Genomic DNA, 18,975 nt, shown 5'->3' with positions numbered 1-18,975 from the left:
TAAATACAAGTAACTGCAAGCATAGGGCTGTATTACATTCTTTGAGAAAACTGCTCATGGAAATGAGTCAGTGACAATAGTGTCAACCTACATGCAGGTAAAAAGGAAGATGTGCCATGGGCTGAGAAGCCTGTGTACTATCTACAAACATCAGAAATCAAGAGTCCAGTAAAGCTGATGAGAATCTTTGTGCTGACATCAGTATGATATCAGTGCACAGAACCACATCACCTTATATATATCTCTGATTTTACATATGTATACTTATACACATTATATGTATATATGTAGAAATACACATAATGTGTACACACACACACACACACACATATATATAAAGATCTATAATACCTGATCCACAGTACCTGTGAGTTGGTACTGAAGAGTTTGTCAAGAGAATGGTAGGGAAGGTCATGAATTGCACCTGGACAGTTAGGGAATGTGCTCTTTGGGGCAGGATATATTCCAAGGTCCAAGATGCAGAATGAGCTGAACTGAGAGTAAAGGTCTAACAAAATTGCAGTATTCAGATAAGAAACTAGAACCTCTAGAACCTCATCCAGGAAGAACAGACTGTGAAGGTGAGTTCTGCATACTGAACGTAGCACAAATTTGCATTTATCCCAGTCTGTACACAAAGTGTCTAGAAGAGTCATCTCTGTATTTCTTTGTGATGGTAATTCTTGGTAGCAATTTCAAGGGCCCATATGTGTTTTTCTCACTTAAGCTTCAACAGAAAAAAATGTAGATTTGTGGCCTTCTGCAGCTGTGATGTTGAGGCAAACCCCTCTGCTGTCAGGAGACAGTGGGATGGGAAGATGTCAGCTCTGCTACTCCACTGAAGTATAAATAGAAGCCTACAGCCCATAGTTCACCCGATAAACTTGCTTCTGTGCAGGGAAGAAGAGTAGTGCTGATGTGGAACAGCACGATCTGCTCTTCCTTGCAATAAAAGCATTAGGTAGCCACTGCCTCAGCTGGCAGAAGAGATATACTCAGTCCAAAATCCCCAGGAAGCCTGCAATCATGAAAAAGACAGGAGGAAAACTGAGCTGGCAAATGTAGATGCCAAGGGAGTGCAAGGCTCTGGGATCTTGCCAAAGGTCTGGTGCAAGTGGAAGGTTGCAGCTAATTTTTGTGAATGAGAGGAAGTCTGCAGGAGGAGGTGGAAGATGGCTGGATCGTGTCAGAGCATAGTGAGCTCAACAGGAACTTACTGGGTAATTACTTTTAGAAAGCTAAATGGAATGGGAATGATGGGCAGAGTAGGAAGGTACATGCACAGGAGCTGGATTTTTGTGGGGCACAGTTACAAGCTGTAGCTGTCCCCCACATATACCTAGTGGGGATGATGGCAGATTCAAGTGCTAGAAAACAGCTCATGGCCTAATAGAAACCTTTCCAAAATAACAAGATCACTTTTTATGAGGGTATCTGATTTCTGGCTTTTCCTTTTTGGGTGTTAAATTTTGGGCCATGAAGGCTGCAGGCTGAGGGTCTCTGATTGCCTAACAAAGAGGTTTATTGTCAGCCAAGTCATCCCTCCACTGTTTCCTTCCGTATATTCTCTGTGAAGACTGGTTGCTATGAATACGCAGCTCTGGGCTTAAACCACAGGCAGGAGCATTCATTCCTGCAAGCTGAGAAGGTGGCTTTTGTGGTATGACAGAACTGGAGCCACCATCCCACTCCATAGAGGACATTCTGGATGGAGTTTCACCTCCTAGCTCATCTGAGCTAACTGTGGGCTACCAGAGAATGGGAGGTGTTGGCCTCCCTCCCTCACTCCCTCACATATGGTGTCCCTGCTGCATGACACCCAGAGACTGCTGCCACAGGAGATTAATCCTGCAGGATGTGGATGCATTTCCCATGGGATCAGTGAACTGATCCAAATCACCAAGCGGGCATGTGATTGCTAATGCAAGGACCGGAGCCAGGGCTGGGAGAAAGGAAGAGTGGGATCAGCACTTTGGCAGTAGACTGAAGTTAAGTTGGATTAAACACAGCACAAAGCTGTACTCTGAAAAACTCATCACATCATGATGATTTCATTTGGTAACAACACCCCAGAGTGACAACTAGTACTTGCAGGAATCCATATGTTCATTTATTCAGCAGATGAATACAATACACTTCTGTCAACACAAGGTTTTACAGGTAACAGCTGGTATATAATGAAATTAATGAAGAGTAAAAAATGAGATAATCTTTACATTAAAATAGTCAAGTAGTGCAGTCAGTTGTAAGACTGCTACTTATCAGTTATCAATGAGATACAGTGCAGCTTTTTCTGCTGGGACAACCGTAGCCTGCAAGTAAACATTTCACAACTGCGTTGACATGGACTGTCCAAGGTGCGTGTCTCAGCATGGTTACAGGGTCACAGAATCACAGAACAGTTTGGGCTGGAAGGGGCCTTTAAAGGTCATCTAGTCCAACCCCCCCTTGGGGACAGGGACATCTTTCAATAGAGCAGGGTGCTCAGAGCTCAGTCCAATCTGACTTTAATGTTTACAGGGATGTGGCATCCACCACCTCTCTGGGCAACCTGTTCCAGTGTTTTATCACCATCACTGTAAAAAACTTCTCCCTTCTATCTAATCTAAATTGATTCTATTTTAGTTTAAAACCATTAAAGGTCACCCTTAATGGATCCATTTAGTCCAGGGAATTTGCTATTCTGCTGTCTACACAGACATTAACCTGAGATAAGAACTGATGTCTCCGTTATAAAATGTGAAATGTGAGAAGAAGACAGAGAAGGTATGTTTTGTTCCCTTTGCATATGTTTGGCTTGTGTGACAAGGGCATAAGAAAAAAGGCTTACAAAAAGCAAGATATAATGCAATGATGGTTCTCAGGGGCAGAGGTATAGGACAATAAAATCAATCTCATGTTTCTTAATGAGCTCTAGGTCTCCATCTAATTTTAATTGTCTGCCTGGAATACTAAAATACTTTCAGGCACTTATATTCTGCTCATTATAAACAGCATATAACACTCAAGATGTTTCTTCCATTTCCTGCCTCATTCTGGCTTATCCATTATGATTTTCAGTACTACAAGAAAGTGAACTTTCTTCTATTATGAATCTCAAAACCCTGCCATTTTCTTCGAATGATATGAATATCATCACTGCAGGAAGGGAAATATATATACAAAATGGCATGTTTTATACAAACATAGGGGGGAAAAAAGGCTTTTTCTTTGGGGAACGTTATTTAATAAGCAATTTTTTCCCCTTCAGCATTCACAAGACCTAAAGTAGAATGCCATTGTTTGAACTTCCAGCTCTACTTCTGTAATTGACAAAACTATTTTCTGACAAGAGGGTTGTTGAACCAGAACATAAATGCACAGCCAAATCTAGCTGTGGAAGGCAAGCTGTGTGCTTTTGAAACTACACAAGCTTCCTCTGCTGGAAGAAATACACAGCTGCAGGGTTACCCATGGCATCTTGAGAGGAAGAAAGGCTCCATCAGGAAGTTTGTGGAAGGAACACCTTTTCCAAATTGAAATTGAAACTGAAATTTTAAAACTTTTGTGGAAACAGAGAAAGCCCCAATGTTTTGTAGGTGTATCATTGCTGCATAGTTTGGAAGTACAATGGAAACTAATCTTGTGGAGCATACACAATCAAAGGCAGGGAAAATATCAGTCCTGGACCACACAGGGATATTTTTTGTTATTTACAGAGAAACGTGCTTTTTATCACTAAACATATTTTTTTTAAATAAAATTGCATTCTGCCCTTGTCTGGTTCCTTGGCCCATTCCTGGGAGAGTAAGTTGCTGTTTGAGCAGATCTCCCAGTAAGGAAAGCCAAAAGGACTGGGCATTGATCTGAAAAGAGAAGCCATAGTCAGGATGACTCAGTGTGCAGAAATGAACGTTAATTATACCTCTGGGGTTTAAGTCACTGATTTAGGTATTTCATGTTTATAAAGTTTTCCCAGAAAGCTGCTTTTCTGTAGGGTCACATTGAGGATATTTACAGCACTTATATTCTGACACTCTTCACTGGTGAAGAAGGACGTTTTCAATGCTGAGCCCCCATCTGCTGCTGTATCACTCAGCAGTCACTCACTCTGAGATAATTTTCAACTCCTTGGACTTTGTTTTAGTTTCTGCCTCATGATGATTGGCAATATGAGACTGCCAATTTTCTTTACTCTCTTTCCTAGCTCATTCATGGATATATTGAGCAAGATGGGTCCCATATTGGTCCTGCTACAGCCTACTGGTAACACCCCCCACTGTGAAAGGTTTTTGTCTTTTTCTTTCCTCTCTGTCATCAGTTAGAGACCTTCCTGAGGACCTCTCCTCTTGCTTCAGAAACACTTAAATTCTTAAAGGTCCATTTGTGAAGAGCCTTGTTAAAGCTGCTGTGCATTGTGTGATACAGACAAGAGTCACATGTTTACTTTTTTAAATTAAAAAAGAGCTGGGTGACTGGTGCACCTTTCATCTTAGAAAACACCAATGACCTTACATTGTTCATTTGAGACGTTTCAGTCTTTGTCAGTAAGGAAAACATATTTTCTTCATAGATATTTACTAAGCAGAAGTTGACAGTCACAACCTTTACAATTATGTAATTATATTTTTCTTTTGTAACTCTTTTCTTACTGTTGGAGACTGAAATGTTATAATTTATGGCTTAAACATAATCAGCGAGGCAGAAAATCTCTGCATATTCAAGGTATCATGTTAAATTGAAAGTAAACCAGTTATTGAGAAGTTGACACATAAAATAAATTGAATCTTTGAATGCTGGGAACATCTGGCTTCAAAAAGATATATCAGGGAACTGTCTTAATGATAAGAAGTGTTTATTTTTGAAGTCTCAGTCATTGTATTGGGATGGTTTGCTAGCATAACATGTAATCATTCTATTTTTAATAAAGATTTCTGTAATACTAGCCTTTCTTTTGACTATAATACACAAAATCTTCTTTTTCTCATAAAAGATTAAAAAAAACCAAAAACACAAAAGGTTGAGAAAAGGAGAGGAAAATCTGAAAGGCTTCTATTATTTAGCCTGTGAGATGGAGTTGAAATTTAGACTGAAAGATTACCATTTACAAGAAGAACAGCAAACACACACATTCATTATTTAAAAATTATATTCAAAATTATTTTAAAAAATTTCTACAAGTCTTGGGAGAAATTGGAAGAACATGACATACAGTATAAAATTTAGAAGCTGGTAAGATATTAGACCTTCTAATACTGTGTTCTGACTTCATTAGAACTTAACGTGGACTGGTATTTGGTTTATGACTGAAGAGTTTTGAATCTACTCCTTTGTTTTCCTGCATTTGACAAGTGAATCTGCCCACAGAGTTTATTCCATGGCTCAAACAATAATTTTTCAAGCACAGAATCTTATTCTACATACAATGTTGAACTTCAAAACCTTGAGATGAAATAAATCCATGATGGTATACAAGCAATAGAAAGACCACACGGTGACCCCAGGCCTGGAGCTTATGTGGTGGATATCACTTCAGAGCAGCATGGGAACTTGTTTGTCCCTATGTGCCTTGAGCTAGAGAATCTACAACCTAAATGTAGAAAGGGAATTAACAAGATAAGCCAGAATCATCTCTACCAAATCAAGTATATATTCCTTGTGAAAATTAAGTCCCAAAGAATATATTCACAGAGAGAAAGTTACAGTTGTACACCTTTTATAATACAAAAGAGAAAACTTGTGTACTTCTTTTATTTTGACTCCACACTGAATGTGCAACTGCAGAAAAAGTAAAGCAGCTGATAAAATTCGTATAGTAATGACTATATACAAAAAAACCCCAAAATAAAACTCCATAGGCAATGGTAAAACTGACATCTTCTCAATGAGGATTTTTAATATTATGTGATGTAGCAAAAACTCAATGGTATTCAGGAGACAAAGGAAAAGGTTCACTTGTAGCCCACTGACTCTCTTCTTAGAAAGCTAGAAAAACTGCAAACATTGGAGGAACCATGTAGATATTAAACTTAAAAAAAATTGCAAAAATGCTTTAGAAAACAATCTCAATTGAGAATTTTGATACTGATTCTCATGACTGTTATTTGATTTTTCATTGAGGTAGAACACAAACGAAAAGACTTTATATTTCTTTGAAAATTACATACCAGTAAACGGTAGAAACTTCTTCATATTTCCTGAAGACAAACCCCACAGAATCTCAACTCCATCCAAGCGTTAAGGAAATTATCAACTACTTCATGAACAACTGAAAAAAGAATTCCAGTAATTCAATTTTCTATACAGACTCTAGCCACTGTCTTTTTCTGTTTCACTGTACTCAAGGGCCAGTATATTTAGTTTATTTTCTCAGGTAAAAAACCAATGTGCTTGTGTGTGGGCACACTTATTTGCCTGCGTGAGGCTGTTGGCTAATTTTATTTGAATCATACTTCGAGGTGGAGGTCTTAGGAACATTTATTTGTCTCCAAGTTTCAGGAAAACCAGATTGTGTAGCATTAACTCAGCTCACATAAGACAACAAAGGATATCATAACTATAGGGAAAATGTCAGCGGAAGTTCCAACCACTTTTCAATCAGACCATTTTCTATTTTCAGCTGTTTCTTGCAATTAAGAGATTTGAACAAACTCTAGTGAATTATCTAACGAAAAGCAACTTATGCTGCAGTGCATGCTCACATCATTTTAAAAAACCGCTTGAAAAGACAGCGAACCTCGCTGCCCAATGGAGCCCCACGGGCTGACAGGTTTCAAAGACTTTAACACTCATGAAACTCCCTAGGCTTTTTTTGCCGGGGCGGATAAAAAGAGAGAATCTTAGGGCATTCCATGGCACATGGGAAGCTGTGTGACTGAGCTCTTAAATTCCACTTGTAACAAAGAATAGAACATTGTCGAGTTCTCTAGGGACTTGCATGTACGCAGAACTCGCGTGTGGGAGAGACCTCAGTGCTGACCCACTCTGCTCCCGCTGAGGAACTGCAGGAGAAGCACGACTGGCATTTTGGGCTGGGGCTTCTGCAGCTTCTGACAGGAAGGCAAGCGCTTCCTGGCAGCGCAGCCTTTAGTGGAGCGCCGGCGTTGCGGAGCCTTCCCCGGGGCGCCGGGCGGCGGAGCGACCCCGGCCCCGGCCCGGCGTGCGGAGCTCCGGCCGCGCCCATGGCGGCGGGCGGGCAGGTACCGCGCCGGGGAGGCGGGCCCGCCGCTGCCGCTCCGCCCCCTCCTCCTTCGCCTCCTCCTCCCGCCTCAGGTTTGTCATCTTGTCGCCGGCACGGCACGGAGGAGGAGGAAGAGGAGGGGTGAGGAAGCTGCTGCCGCCTTTGCATCCGTGACGGGGGCCTGGAGAACCCGGGCTTGGGACGGCCCCCTTCCCTCCGCCGGCGCCCAGGCGCTGCTCGCCCGGGGGAAGGGCCGGGAGGAGGAGGAGGAGGAGGAGGAGGAGGAGGAGGAGGACGGCGGCGGTGCTGTGTGTGAGAGAGCGTGGAGATGAGCTCAGCTCTGTGCCCTGGAGCCGCCTGAGACCCGGCTCCCTCCCAGCCTCCCTCGCCGCCGCCGCCATGGCTCACTCCCCCGTGCAGGCGGGGCTGCCGGGGATGCAGGTGAGCAGCTGCCCCAAGGGCAGGCACGGACACGCACCTCGGGCCCGGGTGGATGTAAAGGGGGGGATTCCCGGGGCTGGGGGGGGGGCAAGGAGAGAGGAGAAAGCGCCTCTTGGCCCTGGCTCGGCCGCGGGGGTTGGGCTGGGGGCAGAGGAGCGGGATGGAGACGAAACGTGCTGTCAGCGCTTGGCGTGCTGCCCAGCGAGGTCCCTCCGCCCGGTGCCTGCCCCTGCCTCCCTCCCTCCCTCCGTCCGTCCTCGGCAGCCGCTGTGTCGCTGCAGGCGTGCGGAGCGGAGCGTGGCGTGTGGCCCCCTCCCCCGGCCGGGAGTTCTCCTCCGTGTTTTAATTCCTGAAGCGAACCGCGGCTCAGTGGGCGATTTTCGGCCCCGTTAATTTGAGGTGGGTAGGGAAAGCGTACGTGAAGCCAGTCCGTCCAAGCGGGGCCTGGAAATGTTGACCTTCAGCGCATGCTGCAGTGCCCATGTCCGGGCTGCTGCTCTGAGGTGGGTGCTCGGAGATCGCGTTTGCCTGCTCTGTTCAGTTCCGAGAGTTGGTCAGCTCCTGTTGTTATACGGTGGAATTTGCTCGTTTATGTCTTAACTATATATTTGAAATATCTAGTGCGGTTTTGTGCTGACTGAGCTGGCTTCCCCCCCGCCTCGTTTTTCTTGGTTTAAATGGAAACTGCTGCCAGGAAAACATTAAGGTCATTGGTATCTGTGTGTTGTTATTCTGATATTTTTCCACATTTGATTAGAAACTTTCCTGCCCTTATCTCCAAATGAACAACGTACGAATGACATGTATGCGTTTCTCTCGGTTTGTCTCCTGGATTGAATGTGTTTGTGCATCATTTGGTTTAAGTATTGATTTACCGTGGTTTGTTTTATTGTGAGTCAAAGTTCTAAGTCATGAATCTCTTTTATTTGCAAAATCTGAGTATTTGAATTGAAAATGTTACGTGCTTGGGCACAGCACGAATTATATGCTCATATGTAGTACTGGATGCCCCGTAGCCTACGTAGGCCCAGTCTCTGAGCTAATTAATTTGTTGCTGTGTAGGTGCTGCTGTTGGGAGTTCAAGTTCACCTTCCAAATATGAGCAGTTTGCTGATTGCCAGAGACAGAGAAATGAGAGTTTCTTGATTGACTATGAATATTGTTGGGGCTTTTTTTTTGTTTTTATTATTATTCCTGTGAGACATATTAGAACCAAGACAACTGCCTACTTTGAGACAGACTCTATAACGCTTTAGCATTTAAAAGTCAGATTTGTAACTGCTTGGAAGTGAGAGAATGAAGATTTTTTCCATCAGTTTGCATATACTGATGATGTATGTCACTGCATGATCTGAGGACCTGTGCTTTTCATTGACTTGATTTATTATTTAGTTTGTAGTACTGTTAGCTGTACTAAATGGGTGGATCTTCAGGGTTCTTGTTAGTCCATGTAATTTGGGACTTCGCTTCAAGTAGTTTTATTCAAAATGGCATTATTTTTCTCACAATTTTTATTCTATTACTATGAGAGTTGCTCAAGTTTCATAGTCTAAAAAAACCCCTCTGAATACCAAACTAGAGATCTGCTGATAGGTAGAGGCATAAAGTCTGTGAGCAGTGTGAATGCTGCTCACTAATTTTCTGTGCCTAGTTCAAGATGTCTATATCCATTTCCATCCTGTCAGAATTTATAATAGTTTTATAGCGGTCAGTTTTCAGTACACGATTCGCTTTGAATTTACTTCCAAATGAAAGTTCTAAGAGTCAAGTACGTACAATGTATAACATTTGCTTAGATAACAAAAAGATTCGGAACTTTGTCCATTGTGTAGAAGAGAGGAATAGAGCTTAGTTTTCTGAGTTATAATTAAATTGCCTAAATCATGGGACGCTCTCTTCTTTTTCTGTAGTGTGATCCCTCCTCCTCACCTACCAGTTTCTGCCACAAATGGTGGAAGCAGTGTCAGTGACAAGTTTTGCAGCTTTCTCCGACATCTTTTGCTGTGCTTACACAAGAGAGCAGCCATTGTGCTTGTGTGAGCAGAGTAACCTCTTGACCCCAAAAAATCATTTGGAGGGACATCACTTATTAATGCTGTTTGGTGTGAGCACGGTAGTGTCAATAGAGCAGAGGAATGAAGGATTAATGTATTTCTCCCTGAACAAGAGGCCTGATCGATGTTTGAAGAGTGATGCATAAAAAGTGAGTGGGTGCAGAGGGAGCCAAAGGAATGAGAAACTGTGGAGGAAATGTAGGATGGTGCTGGAAGGTTGTCAAAACCTGAGATTTGCTGTCTGCTGCACAGTGGGCATGTTGTAACCTGAATAAAAACAGACTTGGGTTTTGACCTAAATTTCTGTGTGTGCAGTTTAAGTTTGGACTCGAAGTTTTTGCTGTTGTGGTTTCAAGGGCTCTGTGTAGAGATATGAGTTTGAGTGTGCAGGGTGAAGCTGCATCATTACTTAACTGGGGGTGTGTTGTCTTGCTTCTTCATGCCTTATGGAAGTGGCCTGAGGAGGGTGAGTGTTTGCTTGTAAATGTGTGAGATTCCTGCAAGGCTGGCTCAGAGTAAGTGTCTATGACCTTGATTTTCAGACTGGCCTGCATTTCAAGGCTGTGGTAAGCTTCTGGAGCTTCTTTATGGAAGCTCTATTTTAAATAATCAAGTACTGTGTTTATAAATTTATGGTAATAAATTCCTGTGGTGCTTTTGAAATTCCATAGTCTTTAAGACAAGCCTCTTCTGTGTGATAAACGCCTTTTTTATCTTCCTCCCTTTTCAGGTTTTTGGGGTTTTTTTAGCAGTAACAGTGTTTATGCAGTAAGTTATTTTTATTCATTCTTCATTGTGTTTTCAGTACAAGAGCTACAGGTTCTTCATGCAAAATGTAAATAAGCATTGACATTCAAGCTGTCTTGCTTCAAGAAATGCTAGAAGTTTAACTAAATTTAAGTGGGAGCTTGACAAATGAGCAGAGAAGGTTGTTAACTATAAAGGCACCATTTCTGGCTCAGAAAGTGTCTAAAGTGTCAGTTTGCTGGAGACTGGAAGGGTGTTTTGGGAAATCCTGCTGTTGACTTGTCTATTTTTGTGCTGTTCCCAAGATGTTCACTTTTGACTGTTGTAGGAGAAGTGTCCTGGCCTTGGAGGATCCTTTGTTCTCATCTGGCATGGCTGTTCTTTGGTGGTTACACGCTGTGGGTGTTGCTGTCTCCCTTATTGTAACTCATTCTCCTTTTACAATAAACTGTTTTAACTACTTCCTGTGTGAGCTCTGTGTTTGGTAATTGCAAAATATTGTGTTACTAAACCAAAGGCACTGTTGGAAAGGCCACTTAGCTTCTCCTGCTTTCCATTTGCAGCTTCTGTGCAGGGGATTAGCTTTCCCCAGTTTGATTTTTTTTTTTTTTTTTGAGAGTTTGTGCTCACTCTTACTGTTTATGTTATAGTTTGACAGATACTTTGCTGTGACTTAGGGCATTTAAATACTGGACAGGACAGTTATGATCTTGGCTAATCAGTTTTAAAATATCCTGAATACAGATATCATGGTTCTGTGACATATTACAAGCTCAGTCCTTGGGTGCCAGGACAGAGGAGTTTTAATCGATGGAAATGAAGTGGGCTTCTTCTCACTCTGGAGTCCAAGGCTGTTTCAGGGCTATGTAATAGATGTATGGAGCTGTTTGAGAGGAGTCAGAAAAACCTATTTCCATTGGGTGGCCTTCCAGAATAGGTAAATAGATACAGTTATGGTGACTGTGTCTTTCAGGATCCTCACAGACGAGTCAGGCTGGCCCTGCGTCATGGCACTTTTCCTGTACCAGTTTCATGTTTGCGTAAGGTACCCTCTTGGCCAGCTGGCATCTTTGTTCCCCAGAGAGACAAAAGGCTACTGATGTAGCAAACACATTTAAATATCTGGCCTTGTGTTATGAGTGGTGTACAAGGCTCTGATGTCAGCTTTTACATAGTGGCATCTTTTGTGTTTCTGAAGTAGAAAATGTAAGTATGTATCTTGGCTGCGTTTTCAGAATTTGGTTAAATTCTTCTGGTACTCCCTTTCTTGGGGGTGGGGTGGGAAGGGGAATAGAAGATGCACAATGCTGATGGACAAAGTCAACAAGGCATCTAATATAAGGTATTAATAATATGAAATACTGCATCCATCCTATAATAATTTGGTCCCTGCTGTAGAAAAATAGATGTGGACAGCTGTAGAGGGTCGAGGGAAGGGCCACAAAGATGACTGGAGGATTGGGAAACGTTTCACATGGGAAAGGGCTGAGTGACCTGCATGTGTTTAACCTTGAGGAAGGACACCCAGGATTGAGACATTATCACCGTTCCAGTATTTAAAAGGTGTCTACAGAGAATATGGAGACTCCTTTTTTACTAGGAATCACATGGAAAGATGAGGGGTAAGAGGTACAAGTTACCCCTGGGGAGGATTCTGACTGGACACAAGAAGAAAATTTTTCACAATTAGGACAATCAGCCACTGGAATCATCTTCCTGGGGAAGTGGAGGATTCCCCAACGTTGGACTCCTTTAGGACTTGCCTGGACAGAGTGCTGGGCTGCCTTGTCTAGACTGTGCTTTTGCCAGGAAAGGTTGGACCAGATTTCCCTTGAGATCCCTTCCAACCTGGTATCCTATGATTCCATGATTGAGTTTGATCTGGTCATTGCTTTTGTGATGATACATCTTTTGTGGAGTACTGTTTAATTCAGCAGTGTTCTGTGTGCCTAAAAGTAATAATTCATGTGGATACAGCTATATAATCAAAACTGTTTTTACTTGTATACTCTTTGTTGATCTGGTTAAGTTTCCATGTGCATGTGTGCACAAATGTGAGACTCTGCTGGTTAGAAAGTACCTTTAGCCTAAAAAATACTGAGAAACCATAATCCCATGCTTTTATCTGATACATTAGATCAATAAGAAAGTATTCTAATTTAATACAATTAAACCTGTCAGCAATAGTTATGCACGAAAACCAGATGTATAAAGAACGAAAATGGCAAAACCAAAGAATACTAACTAGAATACTTAGTTCTCTTAGTATAGAACTGAGAGCCTTCTGCAGTGTAACTTGATAAAAAGTAAGGCTTGAATCAGGAGAATTTATTGTATTTATGGTTGCTCTGCTGGGCAGCTTCTTGAGGCAGACATCTGGGTTTTCTGTCAGATACAATGGGTGCAAGACGAGTCCCCTCTCAAATTAGGGGATTGCTGTAGAACCTAAAATTTGCTATTTTCCTTATTTTTCTCAAGTAGTATTAATGCAACATAACTTTCTATTAGCCTCTAATAGCATTCTTTATTCAGCCATTTGTCATAATGATGGGGTTTTCCCTAAAGAAAAACTACTTTATTTTTCTTTTTATCAGTAGCTTAGCTAATGAAGAGTGATTTTTACAGCGTTTTAGCTTTTTAACAAGCGTAAATAAGTGAAACATTATTCTGAAACTGTTTTTGGGGCATTTTTCCTTAGCCTCCTTCCTCTTGGTGTCTAAAATACATCTTGTGTTTCACTGCCATACTCTGCCTACTGTGGATACTTGTGTGTTGTTTTTACTGTGTGCCCAAGGCATGGAGGGATTTTGAATTGCAATAATTTACAGTTTAGAAGTGTAATGGATGGAAGGGAGGAAGTCAGGTACAAGTTATGAAATTTTTTAGTGATGTTGCACTAAAAACTGAGAAACTTCAGAAACTAGGAATAAATTCCAATTAAATATGCTTTGTGGAAGCAGGCTACAGTTAGGTAACTATTCACTTTGGTATTAAACTCTTAGGATTGTACACTAAGCAGCTTTCTGAATGAAAAATATCAGAAAACTTCAGACTGATTTGTGCAGGGGACATTGCACCCAGAAAATGGTATTGGTTAATAAGAAATCTGGAAGCATGCTTTGTATTTTTATGTTACTGATAAAGAATCAAATATTTTATATTCTGAATCTAAGATAAGTGCACCTTCCTTGAAAATAAGTGGAAAGAGAGTAATACAAGGGCTGAGGGACACTTTTATGATAGGCTAACTTTAGGCAACTTTTTTATTCCTGCTGGAAATGCGCTTACACCCTGTTTCAAGCTAGGTAGGAATCAGAACAACAGAGTTGAATTTTGTGACAAATATGAGTATTAATAGGCCATAGTGATTCATGCTAAATGTTTTTACCTTCAATGTTGAGATGCAAGGTTTACAGCTTTATTTTTTGCTTCCTGTCTCACCTGTTTCAGCCCATGGGAGTTTCACAGCAGAATTTATGGCAGTTGTTCCTTTTTCTCAATAGTTTAAGTATCGCTATTGCTAAATCTCTGTATTTTTGGTATATTGTATTTCTCCCAGGGAAAAGCAATTTCCTTATGGTAATGTGTCTTCTGAATTGAATAATTATAGTGTTGGCGATGGAAAGTGAGAAATATGGAATGTGTATGAAGGAAAAAAAGAAAACAATCACATGTTACTTTTTATAATTGACAAATTCTCAGTGAAAGAGTTGGATCTTAGTTCTACACCTAGTTATTACAGATAAATGCTTTCATTTTAGTCTTTGTACCTCTCAGTCAATGTTTTGATTATTTTTCTTAAAATAAAAATCAGTTGTTGCTTTTCATGATAATTATAAGATGGCTATGGTAGTTTGTCTCATTTTAGTTTATTATTGATAAATAAGACTGAGAGATGGCTCAGATTTGGTTCTGTTTTAAGGCCTCTTAAAAATGTCTTTTTTCTTTGTTTAGATAAAAGTCACAGACTATAAATCCAAATGCTTGATTATGTTTTGTCTTTTTGGGTTAGTTGGCTGCTCTTTGAAAGTCTGGGTAGGAATTGATAAAACTGAACCACTGAACAGTTTCTAATCTGCCTACTGCCTCGATTTTATTTCAATTTCACACCAACTGCAGGAAATAATTTTGTGTGTTGTATCCATTATTCATATATGGTGTATATATCTTGCTGAAAACAAGAACTTGTGAGCTTCTGAGAAAGCTGAAATGCTGGATAGTAAACTTTAAAGCTTCTCCTTCCCAGAGGTAGTTTTTTCCCTGATGCAAAACCATCTTATATGGGTGTTTTGGGGAGTTGGTGCTTGCTTATTTTTTTTTCCCTTGGTCATGGGTTTATTTCCTGCCCCTTGCCTTAGTAGCCCAGGTTTGTGGGAGGGCTGCATGATTTGAATTTATGCAATTTACCCAAATTTACCCATCTCTACTACTGCCCCCTGTGTTGCTAACTTTGTGGGGATCAAAATAAAAGGGGGAGGTGAAGAGACTTCAAATGGTTTTTGAAAGATTGCAAGTTGTGATCTAGGGAAACCTTTGCAGTGCCTTCTTGAAATGAGGGGCTGTGTGAAGGGGAGTGACATCAACTGTGCCTGCTGTTAACTCTAACTGGCTTTAGGCTCAAAGTTCTCTGAGTATGTGGAAAAATTTCCTGTGTGAACTTCTTTGGCAGATTTCTGTTCTCTGGTTTGACCAAAGAAAAAAGTTAAAGAAATTATGTGCTGCAGTGGTTTCTCATTTCTGAAGAAAATTGAAATTAGTGCAGTAAATTTAGTGGCAAAACTAATTATTGATGTGATAGAAAGTGCATCACAGAATAGCTGAGATTGTAAGGGACCTGTGAAGCACATTGAGTCTACCTCCTGCCCAAAGTAGAGTCATCAGATTGCTCAGGACACATCCAGCCTAGTTTTGAATACCTAAAGGATCCGCAACCATACTTGGGCAGTATCTGCATCCTAATCTAGTGTAGGATTATCCTTACATTAAGAAAGGCTGGGGTTTTGCCTCTGTGGTTTTTTTGTGTTTCTTTTTTTTTTTTTTTTTTTTTTTTTTGGAAGTTTAGATGAAGTTTCCTATAACTCAATTTCTGGCCATTGCATCTTGTCCTTCTGCTGGACACCACTGAGAAGAGTCTGGCCCAGTGTTCTTTCGTCTTTTCCATCAGGTATTCACACACAATAAGATTTCCAGTGCCCCAGGCTTCTCTTTTCCAAGCTAAGCAATCCCCAGAAATCTCTGAACCTCTTCAGATTATCATATTTTGGGCTCAGTTTGGATAGGGAATGAGAACTGGACTGACAAATTGGAAGTTGATTTGATGAAATGAAAAGTATACAAAATGAGGTGTTAAAAGATGATTGTCTTCTTCGAAGAGCTGCATACAGAAATTACAGTTCTGCAAGTAAAATCAGTTGCACAGTTAAGCTTAATAACTTGAATTATGGAGATGCTTTATAATTCTTGTAAGTTAAAGAGAAATATTTTTTAATGCTTTTCTACAATAACTGGAATAACTCTTTATAAAAAGAGGTTAGAAATAAGATCTGGAGTGAAATGGGGAAAAAGACTCCAAGCTGTATCTTCTCAGAAAGATTATGGATAAAGTTGGATCTAGCTAGTTTGAATTACAGTAACATTTTCTATTGAGCTTTAAGGGACAGTTAGTGTGGATGGGAATTGGGGAGTCATAAAAACAAATATGTTGCAAGATGTGTGTAATCCTGGCTTTGAGGAGGGTACTGCAGGGGTGGTGTCAGAGTGGCTGATGCTGCTGGTTTCTCCAGGACTGTTCTCGACAGTTGCTGACTGAAAAGTGACCTTTGCATAGAAAAAGGCAGTGCCTGTAAAAGACAAAATTTAAAGGCACCTGTTACACGTGAGAGGCAGTGCTAAAGAGCTGTACAGCCCTGGGGATTGGAATTGCTGAACAAAACAGCGTAAAGTACAGCTTGTCATAAGTATGAGTATTACAAAGAGCCTTTGCAAAAGTCTGGGAGCTCATTAGTTGAAAATGCAGAGCATTAGGAAGAGGTGATTTGATTTAGTTGGTTGCAGCTGAATTCGAGCCATGAGGCCAGATTGAACAAATAGGATCTGAGAATGTATTGGACTATTTTTAATCTGTAGAAGTAGGCAACAGTGTTGTTAGGTACTAAGAAGAGTTAACTTTAAATGGAGTATGTTTTTCTGGCTGATTAAGGTCAAAAGTAATGAATCCAATGTGGAACAAGTACAGAGAGATTACTCAAATTATTGTATGAATAGTGGCTTTGCTTATGGTGAAAAGGACTTTGTTCTGCATGGCTGAACAAGCTGGACAGTGAGACAAGATGGTTGCAGTTTGTGTTCAGAAGTGTGAAAAAAAACATTTGAAATAAAAAGCAAAGTAATCCAAGTGTCTATGGAAATTGAATGTTCTGGAATCATTCAATCTGAATGCTCCATGGTTTGTTTTTGAGTTGTTGCAGTCTGTATTCTGTGACAAGCTTTTAAAAAAATGTTGTAGTGGTAGAGATCTAGTTCTTTATCAAGGTGATTGGCGTTACCCATTTGCAGTAGATACTGATGTTCTAATCTGTGGTTTCTAGCAATATTTGATGTGCTCCATTACATGAAGGTTCTTTTATCAGTTCCCATTATTTTAATATTAGTAGGAATAAACTCTATGCTTAGTAAAAGTTTGCAAAGAATAGAGTCAGCAAAACCATAGTGGCAGTATCTGGAAGTAATTTTCTGGATGTAGTTGTGTAGAGAGAATATTTATAAAGCTTTTTGTTTATTTTGTCTCTGTTGGAAGTATTTACAAAACTATACACAAACAAATTTGGCAAGAATCCTTTCCAGATGTGATCTTGGAAAAATGAGTGGGAATTGGCCACTCATGAACGTTCAGATTCAAGCAGTTCATTATGTATCTGGAGGCCTGATCTCTATATTTTTGAATTTTGGTCATTAAAGAGACCAACTCTTAGTTTTTGCAAAAAACACAGGTTGCCAGTAGTTTAAGGCTCTCATTTCAAACACCTGGTGTTCTGAGAAGAAAACTGAGACCTTCTTACAGAGCAAGAGTGTGTTGTTTGGGTTTTTTGAAACAACTTATGTTTTTTGAAACTACCTCCTGTTGCTCAGAAAATTCAGGAATGGAGTTTTAGAACAAAGGAATGAATTTACAAAAGTTGTGAACTGGGAAGGAAAGGTTTGTTTTTTTAGTCATTTCACAGGAAACTTCTGAAATACATTATTATTGATAATGATTTTGATCCTATTAAGTCCTGTTATTATTGAATAATTAGCATTTCAGAATGGCTGCAAAATTTTGATTATAAAAAAATCGAACAAACAGATGTTCCCTTCTTCTTGGATCTTCCAGGAACAGTTATCTTTCTCACTTTTCTGTAATTGTAATTCTTTTTTACAGAGATTTGCCTTGTAAAACTGCCAGCCTACTTCTAGAATCCCAAGAGCTTGACACTAAAAAAGAAGCTGTGAGGTTCCTGAAAGTCTCTGAAGACTATGGTGTTGTGAAACAAGGGTCTTTGGTATATGATAGTCATAGATTGTTAAGGGGAAAAGGGAAAATAGGGGATGTATACGTACAGCCAGCATAACTTAAATAAGCTGCTGGCCGGTACCTCCTGCATTTTCTCCATATGAACAACTGCAGTGCACTGCAACTGAGCAGCACTAGCTTTTTAGTCTCAGGAGGTGAAACATGGAATTTTTTAGGCAGCTGCAACTGGGATTGATTTGTGACTTACCCAGATGCCTTTGTAAGGATGTAATGCTCAGATTCCTGTGGCTAGTGAATGAAGCTAGAAGGCTTGTGTTGGATGGGTTAGGTGTGCACAGCTCTCTACAGCACATCATCTCAAATTCCAACACAGAATGTATGAAAGTGTAGATAGATAATTGTTTTCCATGAGGGAAAATATCTGATACAGGTGTTAAAGTTATTTTTATTCATGGAGAGTTCTCAGAGAAGGCTGGTTTAAATATTGACAGCAGAGCATTCTGTGAGGCATGAGAAGAACCAGTATGCACAATTTGGTTTGTAGTTTTGTGATCTGTTAGAAATTGCCCCTGGAAGTGTTGGTAAGGGTTAATGTGCAACTAAGGGATGGCTGTTTGTGGGAAAACATGAAGGGCACTGGTCTGGTTTCCAAGGGGGAGATACATATATATACATATATATTGTGCATGTAATATTCAATACTGTGTAATAGTACATTGTTCTCATTACATTGAAATCAAAGGAGGAACAAGCTGCTTTTGGTGGAAGGGATGTGGATCTTTTGCTCCATTCCTTTAATGGCAAAAGGGTGATGTAACCCCATGCCCTTCTGTTTCTTTCCCAAAACTGTGGATAAAAGGATGGATCAGTAAGATGTAAAGCAGGGGGAATTTCTTGGGGCTGGTAAAGTCTTGCAGTAGGTACACTTGCAGTATTTTTGCTTTGGGCTGATCTCACCAGTGATGTGTTCCTGAAATGATTATCTGGAAGCTGTGATGTCTTATGGCTGACTTTAAAGTGCTAGAAGTTGTTATGTACTCCCAGTTCATGCCAGATGATGATAA

At 40.5% G+C, this 18,975-nt stretch overlaps 1 protein-coding gene across 2 annotated transcripts in view; it reads left to right on the top strand.

The window, feature by feature from the left end:
* Positions 1–7,473: 7,473 nt before the first annotated feature.
* STK24 (serine/threonine kinase 24) overlaps positions 7,474–18,975 on the top strand; it is a 58,803-nt gene continuing 47,301 nt past the window's right edge. The window contains exon 1 of one of the 2 annotated variants that reach the window (XM_066176383.1): positions 7,474–7,600. In XM_066176383.1, coding sequence (XP_066032480.1) covers positions 7,559–7,600 — 42 coding nt within the window. In that variant the 5' untranslated portion in view covers positions 7,474–7,558. Of the gene's footprint in view, positions 7,601–8,005; positions 8,104–18,975 lie in introns of those variants that run through there. The other variant, XM_066176384.1, reaches the window with a different exon arrangement.

This window comes from Chamaea fasciata, unplaced genomic scaffold (assembly GCF_029207755.1).
Source record: "Chamaea fasciata isolate MVZ Bird 193981 ecotype frontalis unplaced genomic scaffold, bChaFas1.0.hap1 SCAF_2, whole genome shotgun sequence".
In the NCBI taxonomy this organism is placed as follows: domain Eukaryota; kingdom Metazoa; phylum Chordata; class Aves; order Passeriformes; family Sylviidae; genus Chamaea; species Chamaea fasciata.
Note: the sequence above shows the minus strand (reverse complement) of the source record. Positions and strands in the feature narration are given on the sequence as shown.